Here is a 13,538-nt window from a genome sequence, read left to right as displayed (position 1 = left end):
GCCCGTTTTCAGAAATTTATGTTTGGTTATCTAATTAGTAAAAAGGCCCTCTGCAGACTCATTGTGGCAGGCTTTCAGGATATCATAAACCTTGTCTTCTCCTTTACACCTACAGATCCAAAGGTTTGTTCCTATGTGAAAAATATAACCATATATCCAAGAAAATCGACCATTGCGTTCAATAATATGTTTCTTATCGCAAGGTGATAGATGCGAAGGAAAATTTTCTACTGCAAGATAATTCTCGACAACTGCATACCACTATGTTTTAATAGATATTGTGAATATATGTTCATCTAGAAATCAGTCTTCTATAGGACAGGAATAATTTGCAAGAGGGATATTGGATAAGAAGTCTCCAATGAGATTCTCTTTATCTCGCTGATATGTGATAGTATTATCAAATTCCCGCAACAGGAGTAGCCAGTGAGTTATTCTAGCATTAATAACTAGTTTATTAGCTAGATACCTTATAGCAGGATGATTGGCATATAAAAAGAGAGGATAGCCTGTAATATAGTGATGAAATTTATTAACATCATAGACAACAGCCAAAAAATTTCTTTCTGTCACTGTATAATTTAGCTCTATAGGCGTCAATTTTTTATTGCTATAATAAATGGAATAAGGCTTCATGTATTCTTCTTGGCCCAATACTACTCCTATGGTTGTATCAGATGCATCATAGGATATGTGGAACGATAGTTTCCAATTAGGACTATGTAGTACAAGTGTTGTTGAAAGTAGCTTTTTCAATTCTGCAAAAGAATGATAACATCTATCATTCCAATCAAATTCCACATGCCCTATTAATATATATAAAGGTGTTGCAATTTTTGAAAAATGAGTTATAAATTGGCAATAGTAACTAGCATATCCAAGAAAGCTATGTACGTATTTTGGTGTCTATGGATCAGGGAGTCAAAGAATTAACTTGATTTTCATTGGATATACTTGGATGCCTACAGCAAAGATAAATTGTCCCAATACTATGCCTTTTATCATTAACATATGGCATTTTTCATGGCTATGATACAACCTAGTTAATATACATCTAATGAGGACTTTTGCCAGGTTATTTAGGGCTTTTTCAAATTCGTCAACATAAGGTGTGAAGTCTTCCATATAAATATCAAGTCCATCATTAATCAGATTAGAAAATATACTCAGAACCTCTCTTTGAAAACTTACAGGTGTGTTACAGAGGCCGAATGGGAGAACTTGGTATGCAAACGTCCCCCATCTACAAGTGAATGTGGTTTTATCTTGGTCTTTTAAAGAGGTTTGAATCTGGTTATATCTATTGAATCCATCTAGGAAAGAAAATTATTTATTTCCGGTAAGAGTGTCGAGAATTCGATCAATAAACGGAAGAGGGAAGCGGTATTTTTGCATGGCTTTTTTTAATGCCGTATAATCTACGCAAATGTGTCACTTCCTATTCTTTTTAGCACAACAACTAATGGTGAGACTCACTGACTATCATATATGGGATATATAAAGTTAGCATCGAGCAATTTATTAATTTCTTGTTTAATTACATTCCTAAGGTGTGGGTTTAATATCCTTCGAGGTTGACAGATGGGACAGTCGTCTTTCTCTATATAGATATGAAGTGTGCACAGTTTAGGATCGATGCCCTTCATATATGTGTAATCCTAGGTTAAATCTTATTTATGATTTTGAAGGACTTATATCAATCGTTCACATTGAGTGTCAATTAGGTTAGCATTAATGTTTAATGTTTTACGAGGCTTGATTTCAATGGGAATGCTTTTACGAACCACTATCATATGGATATGATTGCTAGTGGGATCTTTCATAGGGTTACTTTGAGCTTCGTTATCCAACATAGATTCCAATATGAAGTTGGATATTCTACAACAAATGGTTGACTAATAATGCTACTAATGGTATGAGCCTCAATCTTTTGTTTAAAGCTAAGGAATTTTTCAATTGTGAGGACATGATGCAATTTTGCTTCTTCATAATCATGATAAGACCATATTGGATTAGCAAGAGGATAAAGGATAAGGCTTTTGATGGTTGTTCCTTTAGCGCTTTTCATGTTCCCAGTTTGACATTTGATATATGCATCGACATATGCAAGCCAGGGTCTACCTAATATAAGAGGGTGTCATCCAATTTATATTTAAGACTGAAACCAAGAAATAGGGAGGTACTCCCAAGGGTCCACCGAAATAATGATATCTTCAAGAATTCCTTATGTTTTAATTACAGATCTATTAGTTAATTCCAACATAGTAGGTTCCAGCCCCAATTCATGCATCCCAAGGAAAATACAAGCTTTTAATGTTATGATATTGAAAGCAGATCCCAAGTCCACTAGTGTGTTTGGGAAATTAACGCCTATCACCTGAACAACGACTACAGGATTTCGACAGTCATCATATTTCATAGGAATATGTTTTCTTAACATTATATCAGATTGTGATATCCCTTAGACTAATGATGTGTTTGTAAATAAACGTGCATAATTTTATCTATTTCTTTATTTGGTTACGTATACTACATGGAAAATAGATGAACATTTCATTTATTATTAATTCATTACTGATAATGGTTGTTTGTAAAAGTTGTAATCATGTTTTATTTTGTAAATAAAGACAAAAAATTGGGAAATTAGTGGCTAAGTACAAATGGTTGAAAGAGGAAAAATGTTGCAATTTAATTATGAAAAGTCATTATTATTATCCATCAGCAAGGCCTAGGCATTTAATTTGGATGATTAGATATAATTCATTAATTATGATATTGGCCAAATAAATAATTCCTAAAGGAGAGGGAGTTTTCCTCAGGAGCGGGAAATAGGAGCTCATTAATGAGAAGACAACTACATGCCACCTGTTGGTGAGGTGGAGGTAGTTATTAACTACCCAAAGAGTGGTATATGGATAATATCTTTGAATTCTCTTGATTTTGTATCATTATTCTGAGAGTAGGATTTGGAGAAGAGATTAAAGAGAATAAAGAAGGAACAAAGAAAATAATTGCAGGCCTAGTTTCTTGGGCGAGACAAGTAGTTTGATGTGTCAAGGTTGGGAGGAGCCAAGTACTTGACCTTTAATTTCCCAAAAAAGAGAAAGTGATCAAGTCAATCTTTCTAATTTATTCTCCATGAATTAAAAATGAGAATGAGAATTATTTATGTTCCTTTCCTATTTTATAATTTGTTACAATTAGAATATGAGAGGATGCACATGGCGAAAAATATGATTCCTGTATTTAATGATAAATTGATTCCCAAGATAGTCTAAGATGAAAATTTCTATAAACAAATATCTTTGAATTCAATAGAAATGTTACAATTAGTTTTGTTATTGAATTGTGACAAGTATGAATATGATGATAAAATCCTAAAACAAAGAAGGGGATTGAATATGTGTAATTCCCAAAACAGGGATAAACAAGAGATATAAGAGTTTTTTTAATATACAAATAACGTATGTCTCACATTTTTCTAGGAAAACTTTTAGATGAGATAAAATACAAGAATCCTTGTGGTATGAGTTTAAAATATGCACAATAGTGGGAAAGTCTTAAAAACATAAACCGAAAACAAGTTTACACATCCTTGTAATTATCCATCAAACTGTATATAAACATAAAGGAAGAAGAGAACACTTGCTAATTATAGAAGAATTTGTGTTGCGATAATTACTACACAATACTTAACAAAAATAATATCACAACAAAGAGGTACTATGCTTTATCATTGCATATGGAAAATGTATAAATAAGTCATAGAACCAAACGTGTACAAAGATTAAAAACGGGTTATGCAAACTCGTGCATAAATTTCGTATAAAATAGGACTTCTGTCAAAATGAATAGACAATGGAAACCATTGAATAAACATAAATCTGCATTTACTGAAATAACTTTGGTCCTAAAAACAAATTGTGATAGTTGAAAAACTATCTTTAAATATTCTATCTTATAGTATACATTACTATATAAGCATAAAGCCAATATTTAAAAAAAAAAAAAAACTCCCTCAGTCCAGGGAGATTGTATGTCTTTTGAATTACCAAAAATAAATAAAATAAAATAATAATTACCCTAAAATCTACCTGTCATCCATTTGTGCCGTTAGATCATGTGTTAGACGATTATAGTATTGTCCATCGTTGGATTATAGGAAGGGAGTTGAATGGTTATAACCGTTACAATGATAGGGAGTTGAATGGTTATAACCGTTCACTGGGAAGCTGAAGCGAAGGTCCAGATCGATGTACGCTTCTCTAGCTGTTAAATGAAGGAAAGTCTGTTTTTTTTTAAAGGAGTGTTCCAGAAATTATTTCACCGCAGGGGTCCAGAAATGCTTTCCCGACAGGATGTGTTTAATGTAGGACTTCCGGGCGGAGTTCTTTGAGTTCGGCAGGAGGAATTGCAAGAGTTTGGATCTGTTGACGAGGAGCGCATTGTATTGTCGGCAAAATGTTCAAACCGCAGAGGCCAAGGGCGGAGAGAGCCGGCCGGAAGGTTGATTTCAGGTTGATGCAGTTTCACGCCACTCGGGTAAGCCGTTGAACGTTTTAATTTCTTTCTTGCAATGCATGGAATTGATAGTTGCCTTGTTTTATTTCTTCCCCTAGTTCTTTGGCCGAGCTTTCCGTAATTAAATAAATTTTCATATTTTAGTTGTGATTTTTATTTTCACTGGGCTTAGGACTTGTTGTGGTAGAGTGTTTTTTTTTTTAGAATTTCGTCTGTGTGCGTTATTATGCAGATTTAGGTTATCATTTTGTAAGAAAGGAAGGTTTGTTGTTTAAATATGAGCCGAAATCGGCAGGAGTTCAGGTCATTAGAGCTAGTTTTATCATATAAGATTATGTGATCCGTCCTGCCCGGTGAAACAACAGCCAACTGCTACTGCTAGGAACTCGGTTGCTCTTACAGGAGCAGAAAGATATAGAACATAAAAGTGTCAATTAAAACAGAGGAACAAAGTCGCTGATATTACACCCCAAAACAGAGGATTAACCACAATTACCCCCTGATGTCTCTTCTAAGTTTAAAGCATAGTATGACAAACAGAAATTTCTTTTCACAGGTAACAGAGTATGGTCACTGATCTGTAATCCCTGGGCGTATGGGAAAACATTATCCCATTACAATGTGTAACATTCTGAATACAGCTAGTAAACTTAATGTTGACTGCCTCCATTCTTGTAACCCTCACTCAATGATCGATGATCCCTACGAGATCAGACGCACTCACAATTCTACATATTTGAATTACAGAGATATTCTTTGGAGCTTCTAGCACTGTATATTCTACTCAATTAAATTACGAATATTTTCTTTATACTTGTACCATTATACACCAGCGACGCAAAGAGTTATTACTAAAAAACTCAATATGAAAAAACATAGTGGGAAATAGCTTCCTCTAGATTCTGCACACTTATATCACAGAGATTTTCTTGAGATTTTTACCACTGCGCAAATGACTTGACTTAGTATAGGGAAATTTAACATGGAAAACTTTTTATAGAATTTTATTTACTCAGATTGCAAAAATTATTTCAGAATTTTCTATTATTAATGTACCTGCCGCGACAAAATTCGTCCTTGAATGTATATTAGTTTAGCTGTTAACCAAAAGAAAGTATATTAGTTTTACTGTTAACAAAAAATTGTTCTCTCTTTTATTACTTGATATTCTATATATATGATATTTTACATATTAGAAGTTTTTAATTCTTTTAAATATTTAAATTTATTATCTTATCAATAAGTGAGAGCTTTATGGTAAGCTTGTTATGCCGTAAGGCGTTCCCCTCTGAAATAAACTCCCCTAAAATCTACATGTCATCCGTCTGTGCCGTTAGATCATGTGTTAGATGATTATAGTATTGTCCATCGTTGGATTATAAGAAGGGAGTTGAATGGTTATAACCGTTCACTGGGAAGCTGAAGCAAAGGTCCAGATCGATGTACGCATCAGATGTTGCAGCTCCAACCAAACTTATTACAACAATCGAAAACCAGTGGATTTTCCCCTGGATCTCCCCACCTACGTCTCCTTGCTTCGCCACAATGGCCGCATAGCCCTCATCGACTCTGCCACTGGGGAAACCACCACATTTCCCCAACTATGGTAGAGCGTAAAGTCACTTGCCGCTGGTTAACCGACCTTGGCATCAAAAAATCCAACATTGTATTCATCCTCCCGCCGAATTCAATCTATTTCTTCATTATCTACGTGGCTGTCTTGTCCATTGTCATCTGTTTGGTATGTTTTTTTTCTGTGAGAGGTGGAGACTATCGGGCAACAGATTCTGAGATTAGTTTTCCATGGATCTTCATACCCTGTTCCAACGCTGCCAAGTTGGCGCATGCTGAGAGAATACTGGCAAAGGTTTTCGCGTCTGGCCTGATACCCGCTAATTGCATTTGTTCAAAAAGCTTCAAAGCCTCTTTGCCCTGACCATTCTGTGAAAACCCTGAAATCATTGCACTCCATGATATCACGTCTGGCTGACCTATTTCGTTAAAAACTTTTAGAGCCTCATCAAGCAACCCGTTCTGTGCATATCCTGTAATCATCGTATTCCATGACACAGTGTCTTTCCCATGCATTCTGTCAAATAATACATGTGCCTTTTGTATACAACCACATTTCGCATACATGTCAATCAGTGAATTCAACACAACGACATCAGACTGGAATCCACTACTAATTATTTTTTCATGGATCTCCATACCATAATCCAGGGCTGCCATATCGGCACATCCAGGAAGAACACTAACAAAGGTTTTTGCCTCAGGCTTCAAACCTGCCAATTGCAATTGTCTTAAAAGCTCCAGGGCTTTCTCCCCGTAACCATTTTGCGAAAGCCCTGAAATCATTACATTCCATGAAACCACATTTCGCTGAGGCATTTCCTCGAATAGTTTCAAGGCCACATCAACCAACCCACTCTGTGTATATCCTGCAATCAACGCTGTCCAGGAAACCACATCTCTTTGAAGCATTTTGTCAAACAATTCGCGCGCATTCTCTATGGTGTCACATTTTGCATACATGTCTATTAAAGCATTGGCAACAACCAGATCAGACTCAAAACCATATTTTATGATTTTCGCATGAATCTCTATGCCCTTCCATAATGATGCCGAGTTGGCACATGCTGGAAGAACAGTCGCGAATGTGAAGTTATTGGGTTGGAGGTCTGTTCTTGGCATTTGGTTAAAGAGTGCCAATGCCTCCTCAGGAAACCCATCCCTCGTGCAAGCAACAATCATGACCGTCCATGAGCACACGTTTCGTTCAGGCATTTGGTTGAATACTTTGCGAGCGTCCGCCATAGTGCCGCACTTGGCATACAGGTTGAGAAGTGCATTGTGCAAAACTGCATCTCCCGTAAATCCACTCTGCTTGATGTGGGCATGGATTGCCTTACCCTCTGGTAGGGCGTTTTTTTGCATGCATCCCTGCAAAAGACAAACATATATAGAACACTCTAAACGTTTTCTTGTGATATCCAGAATTCCTAGCGCCTCGCTGAAGTGACCCCGTTTATGGAGTGTCAGGATTTGGTCAACAGATGTATTATCGAGATTGCTTTGGGATTTAGGACTCGTCTTGTGCATTTTACGTTGAAGGCCAGACATTGTTTCCTGCAACCATTCTATAATCATGTTACTCTTATTCTTTTGATGGCTCAAATGTTGTAACATTCCGTTTTCTCTATGTGCTGTGCAGGTTGCTTCAAAAGAAGATATTAAAACTTTAAATACATCTCGATTATTGGGTTCCAGCAACAGCCCTTCTTTAAGCACTACTAGTGACAAACAGAGATTTAGTAGATCCAGTGGCATGGCTAATTTCATTAAGACAGGTAGTGACAGAGGATGCAGCAGGGCCAATGGCAGAGGCAGGGGCAAGAGTTTCAGTTGACCTAGTGGGAAATTTCAGAATCAATAGAAGTGCTAAGGTTTCGTAACCCTCCATCATGATGCTATTAAATTTCAAGTAAGCGGTATCTCCCATTTCGGTTGCTAGGATTTGAGTATCACTAACTCTGAATAACCCTATCTGTTTACATAGAGGGAGAAATAAGAGCAATGGGGTTGTTGGATAAGCAGTGTAACGGTACTCTCACAGGTCCTCGCCCTGAGAATGGCCTCGGTAAACTCAACAGGGAAGGGAAGGTCTATTTCATCACATATCTTCATTCATCCCTTCATTTGCATTCTACTCAGTTCCTTACTCTACTTTGGGACTTTGAAGGCCAAGGCTTGAAGTAGCTATTTTTTGTTTTAACTGTATTTTCAGGGATTACTGTGGATGGAGGTAATGCAGATGTAGTTGTTGATCAATACCGTCATTAGAAGGTATTATTATCTGCAAATCTAAGAACAGTAAATGTCACTAGGACAACCTATATGCAGTGGGTACTTGTAAGCCATCCTCAAGCTTTATGTGCATGTCCAACCCCATTATTGTTGTTTTCATACTAATGTATCAATAGTTAAACTCCTAGATGATTTGGGTATCAACCTGATGCAAAATTTCATGTGGGTTTTGAAGGAGGATATTGATCTAATGTTTGTGATGGGAGTAGATGCCTATAGATTTTCAATCTCATGGCCCAGGCTTATTCCTGGTATATTTCTGTTTGAGCTCTGACCACATGTTTAATCCTGAGAATTTAGTAAACACTCCCTTGAAGGCAAGATGCCCTGATCTTCATTGTAATCTTTACTTCTTTTGGTTAACTGTGTCATATATGGTTTCTTTTCTGAACATGTCAAAATTACTTGGTCTTTTGTTTTGTTAATGGCACACCTACATTATTCGCTTTACTCTAATATAGTCTGTGAGCTATCATATCAAGGATTTTTCTTATCAACGATGCTATGCTATCTCATTTATCTTAGTGGTACCAATAATTGCGAGTTCTAATTACCGATTTCCCAAATACCTTGAAAATACCTTGGGTAGGATCAATATTTACTGGTAATTGACCTTCGGTTCTGAATTTCACCGAGTGATTATTCACTGAAATGTAGTTGAAAGTGAAACAACAAACTTCAGTCTAAAACTTGCCAAAAATTTCTTGCTATTCGACCAGATTGCTCCTTTGAGTTTCCAAACATTTGGCAAGTAATGCCAGTCCAAGTCAAACTACTGTGATAATTAGATTTTTGCAGTCATCTCTATTCCAAGTCCAACTACATTAGTAATTAGATAGCCTGAGTTTCCAAACATTTGGCAAGTAATGCCAGTCCAAGTCAAACTACAGTGATAATTAGATTTTAGCAGTCATCTCTATTCCAAGTCCAACTACATTAGTAATTAGATAGCCTGAGTTTCCAAACATTTGGCAAGTAATGCCAGTCCAAGTCAAACTACAGTAATAATTAGATTTTAGCAGTCATATCTATTCCAAGTCCAACTACATTAGTAATTAGATAGCCCAGAAATGTGGGCTTCATATACTGCAAAATCAGGGCTAATGGGTCTTTCTGTCTGCCCATATAATATAATTGTAGAATTGAATTCCTTGGTATTAGTTTAAACTAACACAGAAAATAAAAAGCATAAGGCCCCAACCTTGCCGAATGACTGGATTGGCTGCATTATTAAGTTTTGTTTTTGAACTGATATTGCGCCTGTTGCGCCTGCCCAAAGTCAAGACGAAGGCATATAAACTAATATACAAACCATGAAAAGAGTAGATGCAACCCATATCTATAGAAATATGTTATCAGAACACATTCATAGAATGATAATGAATGTTTAGGTAGCAAATTTGTGAGCAACTTTATCTAAATGTAATGCCCTAACATTTCATTTTTTTAAAAATCTAAATTACTTATGTATTAATATTGTAAAAAAAGTTACAAACAGTATTAGGTGTGGTCTGCCATAATAAAAAACCAGGTCATACCTTGCTGCCAGCTAGCATAGGAGTAGGACCATTCTGAGTGAGCATAGGACCACATGTTTAATCCTGAGAATTTAGTAAACACTCCCTTGAAGGCAAGATGCCCCGATCTTCATTGTAATCTTTACTTCTTTTGGTTAACTGTTTCATATATGGTTTCTTTTCTGAACATGTCGAAATTACTTGGTCTTTTGTTTTATTAATGGCACACCTACATTATTCGCTTTACTCTAATATAGTCTGTGAGCTATCATATCAAGGATTTTCCTTATCAACGATGCTATGCTATCTCAGTTATCTTAGTGGTACCAATAATTGCGAGTTCTAATTACCGATTTCCCAAATACATTGAAAATGCCTTCGGTAGGATCAATATTTACTGGTAATTGACCTTCGGTTCTGAATTTCGCCGAGCGATTATTGAATGAAATGTAGTTGAAAGTGAAACAACAAACTTCAGTCTAAAACTTGCCAAAAAGTCTCTTGCTATTCGACCAGATTGCTCCTTTGAGTTTCCAAACATTTGGCAAGTAATTCCAGTCCAAGTCAAACTACTGTGGTAATTAGATTTTGGTAGTCATCTCTATTCCAAGTCCAACTACATTAGTAATTAGATAGCCTAATTTTCCAAACATTTGGCAAGTAATGCCAGTCCAAGTCAAACTACAGTGATAATTAGATTTTAGCAGTCATCTCTATTCCAAGTCCACCTACATTAGTAATTAGATAGCCTAGAAATGTGGGCTTCATATACTGCAAAATCAGGGCTAATGGGTCTTTCTGTCTGCCCATATAATATAATTGTAGAATTGAATTCCTTGGTATTAGTTTAAACTAACACAGAAAACTAAAAAGCATAAGGCCCCAACCTTGCCGAATGACTGGATTAGCTGCATTATTAAGCTGTGTTTTTGAACTGATATTGTGCTTGTTGCGCCTGCCCAAAGGTAAGACAAAGGCATATAAACTAATATACAAACCGTGAAAAGAGTAGATGCAACCCATATCTATACAAATATGTTATCAGAACACATTCATAGAATGATAATGAATGTTTAGATAACGAATTTGTGAGCAACTTTGTCTAAGAAAAGTATGCTTCAGACAATAGTATATATTTAAGACATCATATTGGACAGAAGAATATATTTAAGAGTTCATATTGCTTGTAGAGTGAAGAAGTTATTGGTGTTGGGCTAAGAGTTTTCTTCCATCTCTAATACATAGAATTTGGTTTTTCCTCTTCCACTCTTTCTCCCTTTGTATCTTCATCTATACTTCTATTGTAGTTGCCATTGCATAAATTCTCCTAGAATTGTTATGCTTGTGGTTTCATTTTCTGCGTGCATAATAATATAAGGTCTTGTTTAACATTTTTGCAATATATTCTTCCTCTTTCTTCTTTGTATCTATATCCAAGCACTGTGCCATATCTTCAACCTAGGCCAACATTATTTCAATTCCATGCCATCGCAACAATTTCATTGTCCATTTTTCCATGAGGATACAACTATATTGGGATACAACTATATTGTAGTGACCCTTAAGCCATCTTGAAATCGATGAACATTTCGATTTTCCATTTTACCACAAGGATACAACTATATTGTAGTGACCCCTGAGCCATCTTGAAATTGCCATAGTAGACTTTTAAGGTTTTAGTTTTTATGGTTATTAATCGATACTACAAAAGGATTATTGTGTTTGATAAGTTTATTAAGCTGTCTGGTAATGGCACCTCTTGTAGCTCAATGTTTTTTACCAATTGGTTGGCACATTAAAAATTCAGTCAAATTAGTTTATTGTGTGAAGGTGGTTTGTTTCCAAAGTGGATTGTTAGTGGTTGAGTTCTGTCTGTAAACTGATTGCTCCATTGAACCTATTGCCATTCCATGTTTGCTATTTCAATTCAGTTCAGATTGGTATTTTTTCCATTTATATAAACTATGAATTGTTTTTGAAGCATGTTAAATAAATCAGCAATAAAAATTTGGACTCTACCATATATCTCCCTTTTTAGATTATCCACGCCTTCCATTAAGAGATGAAGTTTATATTTATGTCTGCAGCTCCTCTTGTAGGCTACAAAAATATGTTTACAATAAGATCTAAAATGAAATACTTGAAGGGCCTTACTGTCTTGTTTACATTCATACCTTTGTTCAAAGGAGTGAAAACTGCCCTGGTGTGTCTACTTTGTGGTTGATCTAGGAATAACTTCCTCTGGCTTTTAAGGAAAGGCTTCAGGTGGTGTATTTCCTACATTCAGGGCTTCAGTCAAGATTGTTTTTTGCAACCCTTGGCTGTTTCTTCTTGAGTTCAAGGTGAGTATTAAGTTGAGTTTGCATTTTGATTCAAATAATTCATTAGATCTATTGTTGCAGATGTGCTCATACAGTTTTTGATGTGTTATGTTGTTTATACTGGAAACTGAAGTATGTAAATCGTCTAGAATTTATCTGGGATTACATTAGGAAGGGGTAGATTGAGATTCCTGATTTTGTGTATGACCATGATGATCAACTAGAAGACAGAACTTTGATGGACTATGGTGTTGAAACAGATCCCTTTCAAGTTTATGACATGGCTGCCATTGGATCATTTGATTCTTGATAGTCCTTGAGATGGGCCTCCTAGGCACTGTGCAAAATTTATCCATCAATTATGGCCATTTGTTGTATAGCATTTTATTTTCATGCTTTTCCTTTTGTATGCAAATATGAGTGATCCCTTTCCAAGTGACTTCCCCTGACAGGAGACTGTGTTCTTGAGAGAAGGCACTTTCTTGTTTTTCTATTGTAGTTTAGTTATCCAAAATTCTTGTGCTATAAAATTATGCCCTTCCGCATTGGGTGTACATATATGTAAATAGTCAAACCTAAAAACATGGCAGCATGCAGTTATTATGCTTTAGTAGTTCATCTTGCCGAAGGTGTTGATGGAAAAAAGGGTGTGTAGTGCATAAGCATGGTGAAGATTATTGTCATTGGAAAGAAAATCTACCTTTTGTGTTAAAACTTGGCTTTCAAAAGTTTCAAAAGCATGCCTAGCACACATTGTCTGCACAGTTTTTACCTCAAAGCTAGCCAATTTCCACTACTTGACTGAAGAACTACCCTTATAGTCAAATTTGTATTTTGACTGTTGAATTAACTTTTGATGTACGTTCTATGTATAGAATAATATATCCTGTCATGAAGAAAAACTTCATAACTCTTCCTATTTGCTAAAATTTCAAAAATGTGCGGTGTTTATAATATGTCTGGTCTTCTTCTGCATCTTGGATATCACTGCAGAAGCTCTTACATGGTTTGTTTGTGTTTGTGTGATAAAAAAAAAAAAAAACATGATTAACCAAATGTTCTGGACAGACATATTTATAATGGCTTGAGAACGAATTACATGTTTTGCAGCGCTTTCCCTTCTCTGAAAAAATCTTCTTGAATGATAATGATAAGTTTACTTGGACAATGTTCAGTGATCTGAATAAAAATCCTTTTTGAATGATAGATAAATTACTTGGACTATGTGGATTTTGGTCCCATCAAATCATGAAGTTTTCTCTTATGTTCATGGATCTTTTCTCAATGATCATCAACTTTACAACATTGGATC

The 13,538-nt window shown here is 35.7% G+C and overlaps 1 protein-coding gene across 1 annotated transcript; it reads right to left on the bottom strand.

The window, feature by feature from the left end:
• Nucleotides 1-6,291: 6,291 nt before the first annotated feature.
• LOC149167610 (pentatricopeptide repeat-containing protein At2g13600-like) lies at nt 6,292-7,644 on the bottom strand. Its single transcript, XM_089430542.1, has one exon. The coding sequence runs from the start codon at nt 7,642-7,644 to the stop codon at nt 6,292-6,294; it is 1,353 nt and encodes a 450-aa protein (XP_089286668.1).
• Between the last annotated feature and the right edge of the window lie 5,894 nt (nt 7,645-13,538).

This window comes from Pinus tabuliformis, chromosome 5_1 (genome assembly GCF_031772625.1).
Source record: "Pinus tabuliformis cultivar Carrire ecotype Pingquan chromosome 5_1, CPIR1, whole genome shotgun sequence".
Taxonomy (NCBI): domain Eukaryota; kingdom Viridiplantae; phylum Streptophyta; class Pinopsida; order Pinales; family Pinaceae; genus Pinus; species Pinus tabuliformis.
Note: the sequence above shows the minus strand (reverse complement) of the source record. Positions and strands in the feature narration are given on the sequence as shown.

Coding starts and splice junctions, on each gene's coding strand:
- LOC149167610 (XM_089430542.1), bottom strand. CDS start 7,644: ATGTCTGGCCTTCAACGTAAAATGCACAAGACGAGTCCTAAATCCCAA.